The 16,560-nt window shown below is 40.8% G+C and overlaps 1 protein-coding gene across 2 annotated transcripts in view; it reads right to left on the bottom strand.

Moving 5' to 3' along the window:
- Nucleotides 1-16,560, bottom strand: part of sbf2 (SET binding factor 2) — a 571,743-nt gene that overhangs the window by 323,262 nt on the left and 231,921 nt on the right. For both annotated transcript variants that reach the window (XM_067993979.1, XM_067993978.1), the window contains exon 3: nt 8,760-8,897. In XM_067993979.1, coding sequence (XP_067850080.1) covers nt 8,760-8,897 — 138 coding nt within the window. The remainder of the gene's footprint in view (nt 1-8,759; nt 8,898-16,560) is intronic.

Genomic DNA, 16,560 nt, shown 5'->3' on the forward strand with positions numbered 1-16,560 from the left:
TTTAATTAATTGAATTTAAATTCACCAGCTGCTGGGGTGAGATTTGAACTCATGACTCCGGATTATTAGTCCAGGCCTCTAGATTACTCGTCCAGTAACATAACCACTGTGTTAACATACCCTTTATATTAAGTGACTTGGACTTGGTTGTGCAGGGCACAATTTCAAAATTTGCAGATGACACATAACTTGGAAGGGTAGTAAACGGTGAGGAGGATAGTGATAGACTTCAAGAGGATATAGACAGGCTGGTGGCATGGGCGGACACGTGACAGATGGAATTTAACGCAGAAAAATGCGAAGTGATACATTTCAGTAGGAAGAACAAGGAGAGGCAATATAAACTAGAGGGCACAACTCTAAAAGGGGTACAGGAACAGAGAGATCTCGGGGTATATGTGCACAAATCGTTGAAGGTGGCAGGGCAGGTTGAAAAAGTGGTTAAAAAAGCATACGGGATCCTGGGCTTTATAAATAGAGGCATAGAGTACAAAAGTATGGAAGTCATGATGAACCTTTATAAAACATTGGTTTGGCCACAACTGGAGTATTGTGTTCAGTTCTGGGCACCGCACTTCAGGAAAGATGTGAAGGCCTTAGAGAGGGTGCAGAAGAGATTCATTAGAATGATTCCTGGGATGAGGGACTTTAGTTACATGGATAGACTGGAGAAGCTGGGCTGTTCTCCTTGGAACAGAGATGGTATTTGAAAGAGGTATGCAAAATCATGAAGGGTCTAGATAGAGTAGATAGAGAGAAACTGTTCCCATTGGCGGAAGAGTCAAGAAACAGAGGACACAGATTTAAGGTGATTGGCAAAAGAACCAAAGGTGACGTGAGGAAAAACTTTTTTTTTACACAGCAAGTGGTTAGGATCTGGAATGCACTGCCCGAGGGGGTGGTGGCGGCAGATTCAATCACGGCCTTCAAAAGGGAACTGGGTAAGTACTTTGAAGGAAAAAATTTGCAGGGCTATGGGGATAGGGCGGGGGAGTGGGACTAGCTGGATTGCTCTTGCATAGAGCCGGCGCGGACTCGATGGGCCGAATGGCCCCTTTCCGTTCTGTAACCTTTCTATGGTTCTATTTTGTTGTCAGGGTAGCAGCTAAATATTTCTTAAAATATTAGAGAAAAAAATCCTCAAAAATACCCATTGGAGGAATACACTGCAACTTCAAGCGGTTGAACCGAACTAAGATATGGCAGAGGATGTTAAATTTTCCATCCCCATATGCACTTACTTTGCAAATGTAAACAGATGTTTGAACTACTGATTGTTTGGGGATATATTATTCATCTATGTTGTGAGGTTGTTCCTAAGGCACATCATAAAAGTTAGTGCTCGAGAGAATCGAGTAGTAATGACAAATCTGCTGCCATCTGCTGGACTACTGTATTATTTTGAACAAGATCATGACTTATTGATTTGTTTTTGCTGAGACAACCACAGGCGAAGCCACATTATTGCAAATATCACCGTACATTTAATAATGGAAATATACTTCAATAAATTCAGTTTTATAATATTTAGAAGCACTGTAGCTTTAATACTTTTCAAAGGATATAACACAAATTAATCTACCAGACATTTGTTTTTCAATAGCTGTTGGTCAAGTAAAGTATTAATCACACACCCTGAAAACACTATGGGGGTAATTTTAACCCTCAAGAACGGTAAGCTGGGGGTGGGGAGTAGTAAAAATTGTTGAATTCTTCAGCGGGACCGCTTCCTGGCTCCAACTTCCGGGTTTAACCCAGGTGCGCTAGAATGCACGCATAACAGAAACCCGGAAGTCCCGTCCCCACTTCAAGCCGGTGGGCCGATACTTAAAGGGACAATGTACCTCATTGCGGTAGTTGAGGCACTCAATTTTTTGTGCATTAGAAATGTAAAATGAACTTAACCTTACCTGTTTGGGTTTCCCATCGTTTCTGATTCACGTCAGGCACAAGCAGGCAAGAAGGGCCGGATCCATGAGATAAGCCCAATAAGCTCACCTGACGCGACAGGACCCCCGCGATCAGCTGACACCCCCCCCCCCCCCCCCACTGCAGCTGTTAACGTTCCCCACCCCCTCCGATTTCTTCCAAAGCCCAAGATAGCACTCTCCCTCCCTCCTCTCCGATTTGCGGCTCCTATCCCTCCCGACAGGCAACCAGCCCATCAATCTGGCTGCCTGACGTGCGGGAAACTCAGAAGCACAAATACTTACCTTCAATTGAGTTGCAATTGCAGAATGCGACGCACTCACTTGACTTCTGGGTTCCCCCTCCGAATAGCTACCAACCCGCTGGGTTCCTGGCTCCGAGCTACAATCATGCCCTGTGTGTCAGGTGGGTGCAATTCCCGCTCCTCCTCCCGCCACTTCCAGATTGAAAATCTATCCTACAGTGTTCATCATAAGAAGTGAACAGAGCGGTTAGGAGAAATTTCTTTACGTAGAGTTGTTGGAGCATGGGTTACTTTGCAGTAGACAGTGGTAGAGGGACAGACCATTTCATGTTTTGTAGGAAACATGGATAAACCTTTGAAGCAAAGAAAGGGCAGGGCCATGGGGAGAGCAGGGTAGTGGGATTCGTTCTGAATTGGTCAAGAGCCGTCACAGCATGATGGGCCAAATGGTCTCCTTCTGTGCTGTAAATGTCTATAGTTCTAAGGCATTGAAAAAGAAAGAAACAAATGAAAAGCTGAAAAGCTAGAAGTTATATAAAATTCAGTTAATCAAGTAATTGAAAGGCTGAAAAGACACTAGAAAGGTGGATGAAGAAAACACAAATTAGGAATTATAGACCTACTAGTAAAATATTCATAGTGGGAAAAACAATCAAAAGCTTTTTATGGAATGCATCTAAGTAGTACAGAAGCCTTGGGCATAGCTTAGCAAAAATCTACCTGTATCCTTTGAGAAGGTAACTAAAATAATAAATGAAAGATATCCAGGTGTGATAATTTACTTGACAGAGAACATTGATAAAAAAATCCACAAGTGAAGTTGTGATAAGGTGAAATATAAATGCAATTATTTTTATTGAAGAGGATCAATGTCCATGGAATTAATCTTGAATAAACCAGGTGGATTAAAAACCATCCTTGCAATAGTTAACAGGAGATGACAAAAATTGAACAATTTGGTGTCATGGGCCACTGAAGTTAGGAATCCATTCTGTGCCTCCTACTGTTTGAATTATTCAATATGGAAGTGCATCCATGATGGCATCAAATAGCACAGTGAATAAGAGGAACAGAAACATCCAAGAGAGTGGGCGGGAAAGTGGGTTGAAGGAGGGGGAGAGAGAGAAAAAAAAGAGAAAAAGAAAGAGAGAAAGGAATCCCAAAGCGCTGCACAGCCAATGAATTACTTTGCAGTGTAGTCACTTGTTTTTTAGGCAAATGTGGGAGCCAAATTGCACATAATAAGGTCCCACAAACAGGAATAAGATGTATGCCTGTTTAATCTGTTTCTCAGTAGTGTTGGTTGATACATGAATATTGGCCAAGGCAGTTTTGAATTCGAAAAGATTATTATACTTAGTTCATCCATACAAAGAACTCCCATGCTGTTCTTCAAAAAAAAGCCAAACGATCTATTATGTCCACCGAAACAGGCAGAGAGGGCCTCAGTTTAATATCTCATTCAAAAGATAACACCTCAAGTGTCAGCCTAGATTATGTACTCATGTCATGGGAATGGGGCTTGAACCGACAACCTTCTGGCTCAGCTGTGTGTCACCACTGAACCAAGCTGACATTGATGAGTTAAGGAATTTAATGTCAGCAAAAAATAAGGTAATGTATACAGAAACACAAAACAAAAGGTACACAATGAATGGCTATGCATTAGCAAAGATGGAAAGTATTACTGGGGTGTATCTTGAAAATATTCAACTGTAAGCCAAAACAAGATAATTTAACTCTGCATAATGCACTGGCCACATTTAGAGCCCTGTGTACAAATTTGGTTCTGCATTCAAACGGACTTTGATGCACATATGAAAGTTCAGAGAAAAGTGCACAAAAGGAAATTCACATATTGTATCTCATTTGATTGGAAAACAAAAAGATTGTAGAAAAGAAGATTGAGAGGATAGGTTCCGGGACTTTATAATGGAAGGTTTGAATGTAAATCTAAATAAAGTTATTTAACTTAAATTGTGATTGTAGAATCAGAGAAAGCCATTGTAAAATTAACAAGGCTCAAGTAGGACTAAAATTACCATTCCTTACTTACTCAGAAGCAGTGGACATGTAAAACAGAGGGTTGTTAAGGTATGGAATGCCCTACCGGAAGCAATGGTGTAATCGCGTTTAAAAGGTAACTGGATAAATATTTAAATATGAAGAAATTATGAATTTTGTAAACAATTTTACAACACCAAGTTATAGTCCAGCAATTTTATTTTAAATTCACAAGCTTTCGGAGATTTCCTCCTTCCTCAGGCAAATGTTTCAAGAGCTCCTTGAAGCCTACGCATTTATACATATAGAACAATACATGGTGTTACATATAGAACAATACATGCACAAGACCTCCAACCAACACTATACACCAGATACATCGACGACATTTTCTTTCTATGGACCCACGGCAAGGAATCACTAAAGAGACTACACGATAACATCAACAAGTTCCATCCCACCATCAAGCTCACCATGGACTACTCCTCAGAATCAGTTTCTTTCTTGGACACACGAATCTCCATCAAAGACGGGCACCTCAGCACCTCACTCTACCGCAAGCCCACGGACAACCTCACGATGCTCCACTTTTCCAGCTTCCACCCTAACCACGTCAAAGAGGCCATCCCCTATGGACAGGCCCTGCGAATACACAGGGTCTGCTCAGACGAGGAGGAACGCGATGGACACCTACAGACGCTGAAAGACGCCCTAGTAAGAACGGGATATGACGCTCGACTCATCGATCGACAGTTCCGACGGGCCACAGCAAAAAATCGCATAGACCTCCTCAGGAGACTAACACGGGACGCAACCAACAGAGTACCCTTTGTCGTCCAGTACTTCCCCGGAGCGGAGAAACTACGCCATGTTCTCCGCAGCCTTCAACATGTCATCAATGAGGACAAACACCTCGCTATGGCCATCCCCACACCTCCACTACTCGCCTTTAAACAGCCACCCAACCTCAAACAGACCATCGTTCGCAGCAAACTACCTAGCTTTCAAGAGAACAGCGTCCACGACGCCACACAACCCTGCCACGGTAACCTCTGCAAGACATGCCAGATCATCGACACAGATACCACCATCACACGAGAGGACACCACCCACCAGGTGCATGGTTCATACTCCTGTGTCTCGGCCAACGTTGTCTACCTCATACGTTGCAGGAAAGGATGCCCCAGAGCATGGTACATTGGCGAGACCATGCAGACGCTGCGACAACGGATGAACGGACACCGCGCAACAATCGCCAAACAGGAGGGTTCCCTCCCAGTCGGGGAACACTTCAGCAGTCATGGACATTCATCCACCGACCTTCGGGTAAGCGTACTCCAAGGCGGCCTTCGAGACACACGACAACGCAAAATCGTCGAGCAGAAATTGATAGCCAAGTTCCGCACCCATGAGGACGGCCTCAACCGGGATCTTGGGTTCATGTCACGCTACACGTTACCCCACCAGCGAACAAATGTTATCTGTTTTTAATATAATGGGTCATTTGCTGGCTCTCTCTGCCTTCCGGATGTTTCTGCCTCTCTCTGTTTTTTTTCTCTGTTTTTTTTCCCTGTTTGTTTTTTTGTTGAATGTGTATTCGGGGGTTCTGCAGATGACACCTCTCTGTCTGAACACGGTGATTGCCTTGGCAACGGGCAGTTGCAGGGACAGTCTGTAAACACCATGTATTGTTCTATATGTATAAATGCGTAGGCTTCAAGGAGCTCTTGAAACATTTGCCTGAGGAAGGAGGAAATCTCCGAAAGCTTGTGAATTTAAAATAAAATTGCTGGACTATAACTTGGTGTTGTAAAATTGTTTACAATTGTCAACCCCAGTCCATCACCGGCATCTCCACATCAAGAAATTATGAGTATGGGGAAAGGACAGGGGAACGGGACTAAATGAATCGCTCGTTCAGAGAGCCAACACAGGCACAGTGGGCTGAATAGCCTCCTTATGTAGTATACAATGATACGATTTTACTAATTTTACAATAGCATCCCCCAACAGGCTTGCTTTAAAGTCCTCTTACTTCTTAAACTCACTACTCTCTGGGTACTGATGAAGAAAACTTAATAGCACTCAGTCGGAAAAAAACTATACGAAAAACTTGTACTGTCTGACACAACCTTGTTCAACAAAAAGCTTAATAAAGCTCATCGATACAAGACACATAATGTGAATTTTTCATTGCTCCCTCACTGTTACATAACTCACAGAGAAGCACTGGCTTGTATAACTCCCAGTCTTATAAAATGGCCATGCTGTATAATGGATATTGATCTTTCAGCATAGTGCAGCAAAAAGTAGGATGGAGATGTCCTTTTAATATTTTTAGGTAAATAAAGTGGTATAATGGAAAAAATTGGTTTTGGTAAACAACCTCCATTATATAATTTGTAAATAAATGGCACTGTACTTGAACTCTGTCCTCTGAGCTTTGCAGTTTAAGCTCCAACTACTAGTATGGGTAACATACTACATGTGTTTCATCTCACTGGCTCCCCATCATGTGATGTGGTTATAACTAAGAGATCAAAAATCTTTCTCTTTCTAAGTTTACTTGTACTGGTTAAATTATTTGAATATTAATTTTTTTTTTACTAAGTCACATTTCTGACTACATTCTTTCATGTTGTAATCTTTATGACTGCTGTTTATGCAAAATGTTCTGTTTTTTCATGCAATATAAGGACAACAATAGAGCTTGCCATACTATTTGGTCATTAGAATGGAATTCAATACATGCACTTTATCTTAATAAATTCATAATTGTGGTGTCTAACCAGAAGAACCTTGAACTTTATATGTTTAGCAACTGATGTCCATAAGACTGATTGTCCAGCAAGAGAAGGAAATGAGAGCTATCTATAAAGGTTACCAGGACTTCAAAATTCAGGGGTAACTATGCAAGAGGAAAATCAGTCTGCTGATAACAGTACAGCAATATTATAATTCAAAATTGCCTTTTATGATTTAGTATAGAGATAACAAACTAAAGGCCTTAACCTCAGATTTACATTTGCAAAACACAGGCTTTTGCGTAACATTGTGTTTATAATTACCATCTGAAGAAATATTCTGGAATGACAATTTAACCCAGCCTTGGCTTGAACTTGTTTTGATGCAATTTTATGAAGTATTAAGTCAGCTGCCAAAAATTTTTTCTGTAGAAATGGACTATAGTAAAGTTTTTGGGGCTCTATTAACATTGATTAATTAAAAATCTATTACAGTTGGTAACTAATTGTATGTAATGGCTGCAACCTTGGTCACAGTGCAAGCCTCTTGGAATTGTACTGCATTCTTCTCGACTGAAAGTGCATCACTCCCCAGTAGCAGACATGAATATTTTAGAGAAGAATGAGAAAATTATTTTTAAAGTTCTGATCTAAACAAAATACGTTTTATTTATCCAAGACAAGCTGCAGCTAGTAGCGCATCAAATAATTTCACAGAGTTATTTGCATTGCTAGTATACATACTTTAGTGTATGGAAATTCTGTACATGGGATAGCGCACAAAGATTAACCAATGCCTAAAGTGTACTGTGCTCAAAGTTCTCTATTGGTACACTAACAATCATCTAAATGAGAATGGACCACGTCACAATAACTTATATATTGCCTGCCCACTGAACAAGTTCACTTGGCGATGTTTTGAAAGGAAATAACAAATTACATCGAGATGAGCCAAAGCTGACACCAGATTACGCAATAACAGGCATTGAAAATCAACAGAGCTATTTGTGCCAGTGTTGTACCCCAGAGGTGGCAACGATCCTCTTCAACACTGACCTCACCATAAATCACAGAGTCAGCTCATTTGCATATCCACTGGCGTTGGTCTGCCCAATTCCCATGTAACATGGGAGTACTGCAGTGGGGGAACGGAAATTGCAGATACAGGCCTTTAAAAAGCTGAGTCATAGGGGTAAATTTTAACCTCCAAGAACAGGTGGGTTGGGGGCAGGTGGGGAGTGAAAATACTCCGTTTTCAGAGCAGGACGGCATCCTGGTTCCAACATGCCTGCTTCTGGGTTTAACCCAGGCAGGTTTGTCTGCGCGTGGAAAGCAGACGCCAGGGCAGACACCAGGAAGTCCTGCCCCCACTTAAATCCGGCAGGCCGATACTTAAAAGGGCAATGTACTTCACTGAGATACTTGAAGTACTTAATATTTTGTGCATCAGAATAATAAAATGAATTTAACCTTACCTGTTCAGGTTTCCCATTCACGTTGGGTGAAAGCAAGCGGGGACGGACCATGAGGCGAGTGCCTTTATTGCACTGCTTGTGGGCTGTCCTGCTCACCCATCACTCCTTTCATTGCTGAACTACATTCGCTCCCAGTCCCCCAATGCCTCAAATTTAAAATTCTCATCCTGGTATTTAAATCCCTTCATGACCTTGCCCCTTCCTACCTCGGTAACCCCTCCAGCCCTAGACCTGCCCTCAGAGCTCTTCATTCCTCCGACTCTGTCCTCCAGCGCACCCCCAGTGGTGGCTGTGCCTTCAGCCATCTCGGCCCCACGTTATAAGTAATATGAAGTAAATAGAAAATTCTCTAAATGCACTTACTTGTAAATCAATTTCCGCTTCATAAAAAGTTAGACACGCACAGTAATGGCGATCGGAGTCAATGTCTGTCAGAACCACCACAAAATACGTCGGCTGCTTTCGTTCAGTGGACAGTTGCCAACCACAAGGTTGACAAAACTAGAGTTAAAAACAAATAATGAAAACAGTTACAACACAATTTTATTCTTCCAAAACATCCAAAAATAATTTCAAGAGTTTCAAATAACCCAGAATGTCAAACATTATATAGTGCCTCGGCAACTTTTTATTATGAGAGTGAAAAATACTAGTGTGTGGATTAATTTGCCATTTTTAAACTCACGGCCTTTCACTTCCTCTCTCCTTCCCCAGGCCAGCAATGCAGTTTTTACACAAATGGTTCGTATAAATCTTCCCAGCCATCAGGGAACTTCCAACATTTGGAATTGAAAGTTGAGATTCATGATTTTCAAACTTCCTAATTTGCTGCCAGTGGTGTGCAACCTTCCCAGCATAAACGGAACAGTTTCCACAACACCAGGGGCCAAGATTATCATGGAACTATTTCAAGTAACAGTATGGTGATATAAATGCAACTTATCTTAAGTACAGAAGGAAAGCTCGAACATGCGACAGTTTGACTAGAAATCAAGTATCTTATAACAGTTAAGGTACTAATGACATTCTCCTTTCACTTCAGCGTAGGGTCAACACTAGATAAATGCATATTGACCACATTACTTCTATTGCAGATAAATTAAGATCTAAAAAATGATGCCCACTGTTGGTCTGCACAGGACTGTATATGATAGTTAAACCGCAACTAAATTTCACCAGCAATACAAATTTAGAAATCTGATCACTTCTCTGTATCACATACTTTTAAATGTTTTCTGTTTTTGTTTAGATTGCGTGGCTGAATGAATAATTACAGCAAATGAGCTGTCACCCAGAAATTTGCAAATTGGTTATTTTTATCGATGGTTAATAGAAATCTTGATTCAAGTACATTTCTTGGCAAAACAGATGATGGGTTTAATCAAGATTCAACTGTAGCACTTCTTAAAATCAGGCATTATTGAGTAGAATGACATGCAAGTTACCAACCAAGTTACATTTATCAAGTACATTTGTAAAACAAAGCACAATTTAATATGCATAACTCATTAATAGCATTTTGGTGAAAACCTAAAACAATGGTATAAATAAACCTTAGTTAAGTTCTCAGATATAAGTAAAGATTTCTGAAAATAACTGAAGTCTCTTGCTTAATTTAGAAGAAAAAGGACAGTCTGCAATAAAACATGTTCCAAAACACTACTTGTGAAAGTTCACCATGTTCCTTTCTACTCTCTACTGTCCACTTCATCGAAAAATTTGGAAGTGTCTTATATGGAATTGTTATTTTAAAATACTTAAACAATGCAATGGGTTCACGTGCTGGCAAATTTCATCAGGGAATGATAGGAACCAGGTTCAAATTAGAGCAGTGTTATAACCCCATCAAACTGATGATGTCAGCATAGGACCAACGCCATTTGTATCACAGTGCAAGCAGCGAATACCCAGTTGGACAGAGTGTTACCCCCTTTTTCCCTGTAGAAGTGTAACAAAACTCCACTCGAGCACTCAAATGCAGAGTCCAAGATATCAGACTCATGCATCTATTGAATGAGAAGAGTTTAACATTCCTGTCAGCTCATTTCAATTAAAAGATAAGTTAGCAGTGTTAAACTAAGATAGAATAATGTGCATTGTATTCTTCAGTGACAATATGAAGAAAAATATCTTAGAGACTATCTTGTAAGTATCAGTTAGTCAAGCACAGCCGAATGCTATACTGCAAGCTGGAATAAGGAAGATCATGCCTCAGCACCAGGTCTGAAACTGCAATATTGCAGGATAATTAACTGTTAGGGGTGTGGAAACAATAACAGATAGTAATTATAAATAGGGTCTTTATGACAGATTTCACTATATAGTAAATATAAATTCTTAATACCTACTCAAACATGATTTTGCTTTTATTAACAAGTTTTAGTTTTTCTCCTTATAAAGTAGGCAATAGCATGAGTGTTTTATTTTATACACCGTTTTACCCACTCTGACATAGCATATAAGGTAAATAAAAAACAGCTGTTGCATAGGTTGCAGAGACAAATTCATGTAAGTGGTCTTTGTTAAGGTCCCTTAAGATTGAGGTCGAGCCCACAATGAAATACAACAGTTTGGCAGGGGGCTAGTGGCATTCTGTGAACATCCTCATGCTGCCCTGACCTTGACTTCGGCATTTCTGAGCTTGGGTGAGGTGAGCATTCCATGACACCAGTTCCAAAAGTGCACTACAACAGGAGTATTTAGAGGCAACAAATGAAAATATACCACTTCCCCTAAGACAAAAGGGAAGGAAAATCAGATGGTTAAGTAGATTCATGTTGCTCAGATGCACCCCCACTGGTGATTACAGAAAAATATTGGCAGGGGCAGAAAGCCAGTCATTACCCATCCTCTTGCAGGGGAAAACAATACATGAAAGAGGGGAAAACAATACATGAAAGAGGAGAAAAAATTTCAAGCACTGTACTTCCAAGTACTTCAGTGGGCAATATATTGAACAGTTAATTTCCAAATATCTGTTACATATTGCTCATTCTACAATACGATTGTCAGTTTGTAGCTGTTATTCAAACACATACAAAAGAGTAAAGACAATGGAAAGATATTTTAAACAATGCCCTGATACTGTTTAAGAAATTAATCACACACCACACTTTCTCACAATTGCAAACTAATTTATGTAAATATACTTGTGGTAGTGCAAAACTAAAAAGGTAGAAAATAAGTTACCCATATGTGCAGCCATTATAAAGCATATTTTTCAAACATATCCCTCATATTGAAATTTTTTAAATTATCAATTTTGTGCTTAAATCAAAATTATGCCACAAAAATAGATAGACCAATATACACAATAATGGACGACAAGGAGTGGAGGTAGGGTTTGAAAATGTTTAATTTGTTAACGTGGTCATTGTAGATTTTTTTTAAAACAGAAGTACATTTGTTTTTTGTGCACAAGAACAAGCCTGGAAATGATCTCCCATCACCTTGTCAGAATGAGCTGAATACTTTTTATCAATTTCATGCCGTGCTCATGGCAGTCCCCAGCCATCACTCCTTCAGTTCTTTGTGTAAGTACCCAATCAGACTTTTTTTTAATTTTCCCTGATCTTCAGTGGTCTAAGTCACTCCCCTGGATCCACCTGGTGCGGCCCACTTGCACCCATCTTGACGCGAGTACACCTCATCTCACCAGCCTCCTGACCTATGCTAGGTCCCATCCGAGCCAGTGCAAACTCCTTAAGTCACTCGCCTCGTGAGGGGCTAGTGGAGATTCCACCCCTTACAAAGCCAACCGGAAAAATCCCAGAAACTGCAGGGATCCAGTTGTGCCATTTTCCAGCGGGTTCCACTAGACTCCCGCAGGAATTATGGCAAATGTGCTGTAGAACTCCCAAGAAAATTGAGGACCCCAAGTCCTGAAAGTTAGTGTGTGTTCATGAAACAGTTGTAATCAATTTTACAACACCAAGTTATAGTCCTATCCTTTCCACTGTGAGCCGGCAGTTTGTGGTGTCGATGGTAGTCATGATGTGGAGATGCCGGTGATGGACTGGGGTTGACAATTGTAATCAATTTTACAACACCAACATTCATGAAACAGGTGTTTGAAACTAGGAAGTGAACAAAAGAGATGCTCTGAAGGTGAAATACATTAAAGTTAGTAGGGCAGGATTTTGTAATTTAAAGAAATATTACAGAAACTAGCCAAAATTAATATTTCAATGATTGCAGTCCATTCCATTTTCATTTTCAGACATCAGTTTGAATTCATCTACCAGATGTCAGCAGTAGCTCAGTGGTAGCACTCTCAGCTCTGAGGCAGAGGTTGTGGATTCAAGTCCCAGTCCAGGACTTCAGCACATAGTTTAGGCTGACTCTTTGATGCAGCATCGAGGGAGTGCTGTAGTGTTCGGAGGTCCCACCTTTTGAATCAGACATTAAATCAAGGCTCCATCTTCCCTCTCAAATGGACAGACAAGATATCATGGCATTATTCAAAGAAGAGCAGGGAAGTTCCCCTGGTGTCCTGACCAATATCTATCCTTCAACCAACAAAAACAGATTAGTTGGTCAATTATCCCACTGTTGTTTGTGGGACCACGATGTATGCAATTTGGCTGAACCATTTCCCTTCATTATAACAGTGACCACACTTTGAAAATACTTCATTGGCTGTGAAACATTTTGGGACGTCATGAAGTCGTGAAAGGTGCTATATAAATGCAAGTTCTTCCTTTCACCAATGAACAAGTCACACAGGCAGTGAAGGAGTTTTATCTCGATCGGCTATATATTATTACCTGCTTTTAATTACCATCCGAGGATTGCTCGTTCTGTAGTTTTCCCAATTAGGTGTATATCTCAAACTGATAAAACAAAGAGCTATAACCATCTCTGGTTTCAACACTTGTCCCGTACAAACAAAAGCTTTTAGCCATTATTTCGCAGCTGGGAAAACATCAAAAAGGGAGCATTTTGCAACTCTTCTGATAACAGTATATGTTGGTGTCTTGCATAATTCTGGTAAGTGAAATGTATTTTCAGGTCACATTTACAGGAGACAGACTTTGGACAGCAAAATTAAATGTCAAACATAAATACTACATTTAAACATTTGGCAATTTGCACACAACTTTCCCTTTCAAAATACTTAATGCAACAACCAAACAAATATCAAGCTAATATCACAACTCTCATGCACCAAATTGGAAGCAAGGTTCTCCTCTAAGTGGGAGTGAAAATTCAATGGTGATCACGACAGATGATGCTTCCACTGACCTCTTAAACTGGGAACTTCTTTCATTGTCCTGGCCAACATTCCTGACTCAATCAATACACCATAAACAGATTAACCTTTCATTTATCTCACTGCTGTTTATGGGATACTGCTGTGCACAAAATACTTACTGCATTTGCCCATGTAACAGCATCACTGCATTTTAAAGCAATTAATTCTATGTCAAGTGCTTTGAGGTGTTTGAGATGATATAAGGCCCTTTATAAAAGCAAGTCCTTTTGCTCTTAAATTATCTTATCTATGATGTGGAGATGCCGGTGATGGACTGGGGTTGACAATTGTAAACAATTTTACAACACCAAGTTATAGTCCAACAAATTTATTTTAAATTCCACAAGCTTTCGGAGGCTTGTGGAATTTAAAATAAATTTGTTGGACTATAACTTGGTGTTGTAAAATTGTTTACAATTATCTTATCTATGGGAGAGTATTTCATACTTAAACTGATCCATCCCTTTCCCCTTGGATTTTTCCACAAGATAATTACAGATGAGGATGGCCATTCAGCTCTTCATAATTCATCCATCTGGGGAGATCCTAAAAACTCCCTTTTCAGCATCCAATTGATTCTTAAAAGCTCTCCCTGTCCATTTCATACATTGATCACCCTTTCTGTGAAAAATTTCCTGACATCAGTCCTAAATTTGTCTTTGATCAGTTTGAACCCGTTTCCATTTGTCCCAGTCTCACAATTTAATTTAAAGTGATATTTTTGATTTACCCTCTCCATTCCCCCATCATAAACAGCTGTACAAGATTACCACTCAGTCATCTCCTTTCCAGGCTGAAAAGCCCAAGTATCTTGAACCTTTCATTATAACTCAGATCTTTGAGACAAGAGATCAGTCTCATGGCTCTTCTCTGCACTGACACGAGCACTTGAACATCTCGTGTCTCAGCGATCAGAACTGGATTGTACTGAAGGTGCAGTATTACCAGAGCACTATACAGTTTGGTCACAACTTTCTGATTATATTTTACTCTTTTGGCTATGTAGTTCAACATTCTATTGGCTTTGTTCATTGCTGCTTTGCATTGGTTCAATATGTTGAATTACTTGAAGGAACTAATCATTCAGAATATTTACTATTTTGTCTTCGTCCCCAGTTTTAAGATCATTTGCATCTTTTAGGGTTTCAATTCTTCTCTGACTGACCTCTTATGGTTGCATTACTGAAAGAACATTTTGCTGTTATCTTCAGCCTCTGATGCTTTGTTTTTTCTCCAGATCCCTCTTTGTCCCTCTCCCCACTCTCATTATGTTTCTGCATTTCCTCGCATTCATTTCAATGAGCCTCTTCATCTTTCTTTCTGCAGGATCTGTAGAGGTTGTTGAACATCTTTATTTCATTTTTAATTTGTTTGTTAATCCATTCAGGGTCACATTTATTTAGACTGCGTTTGTTGGTTTTAGGAACATATTTATTCTGAATGCTGAGCGTTATTCCTTTAAACGTTTTCTACTGCCCTTAAACAACATACCCCAATTCATTAGTTTTAGTTGTTCCCTCATTTCTTTGAATTTCACCCTTTTGAAGTTATAAAGCTGGCTCCAAGTGTCAAGTACCTCAGACTCCCAGATTATATTGAATTTGATCATTCTGTGGTCATTGTGCTCCAGGAGTGCTACGACTTCCATTTCTTTTACATTGTCTGGGTCATTAACTGACACTCAGTCAAGATGAGTAGCCATGATGACACACTGGGTCACAAAGCAGTCATGCATTACATTTACCAACTCTGACTTTTTTTTATTTGTTCATGGGATGTGGGCGTCGCTGGCAAGACCAGCATTTATTCCCCATCCCTAATTGCCCTTGAGAAGATGGTGGTGAACCGTCTCCTTGAACCGCTGCATTCAGTGTGGTGACGGTTCTCCCACAGTGCTGTTAGGAAGGGAGTTCCAGAATTTTGACCCAGCGACGATGAAGGAACGGTGATATATTTCCAAGTTGGGATGGTGTGTGACTTGGAGGGGAACATGCAGGTGGTGTTGTCCCCACGTGCCTGCTGCAGTGCATCCTGTGGATGGTACACACTGCAGCCACAATGCGCCAATGGTGAAGGGGGTGAATGTTTAGAGTGGTGGATGGGGTGCCAATCAAGCGGGCTGCTTTGTCCTGGATGGTGTCGAGCTTCTTGAGTGTTGTTGGAGCTGCACTCATCCAGGTAAGTGGAGAGTATTCCATCACACTCCTGGACTTGTGCCTTGTAGATGGTTGAAAGGCTTTGAGGAGTCAGGAGGTGAGTCAATCGCCGCAGAATGCCCAGCATCTCACTTGCTCTTGTAGCCACAGTATTTACATGGCTGGTCCAGTTAAGTTTCTGGTCAATGGTGACACCCAGGATGTTGATGGTGGGCGATTCAGCGATAGTAATGCCATTGAATGTCAAGCGGAGGTGGTTAGACTCTCTCTTGTTGGAGATGGTCATTGCCTGGCGCGAATTCAACTTACCTGGATGTTGTCCAGGTCTTGCTGCATGCAAGCATGGACTGCTTCATTATCTGAGGGGTTGCGAATGGAACTGAACACTATGCAATCATCAGCAAACATCCCCGTTTCTGACCTTATGATGGAGGGATGGTCATTGATGAAGCAGCTGAAGATGGTTGGGCCTAGGACACTGCCCTGAGGAACATCTGCAGCAATGTCCTGGGGCTGAGATGATTGCCCTCCAACAACCACTACCATCTTCCTTTGTGCTAGGTATGACTCCAGCCACTGGAGAGTTTTCCCCAATTACCATTGACTTCAATTTTACTAGGGCTCCTTGGTGCCACACTCGGTCAAATGCTGCCTGGAATTCAGCGCTTTTGTCCATGTTTGGACCAAGGCTGTAATGAGGTCTGGAGCAGAGTGGTCCTGGCGGAACCAAACTGAGCATCGGTGAACAGGTTAT

Source organism: Heptranchias perlo, chromosome 12 (assembly GCF_035084215.1).
Source record: "Heptranchias perlo isolate sHepPer1 chromosome 12, sHepPer1.hap1, whole genome shotgun sequence".
Lineage (NCBI taxonomy): Eukaryota > Metazoa > Chordata > Chondrichthyes > Hexanchiformes > Hexanchidae > Heptranchias > Heptranchias perlo.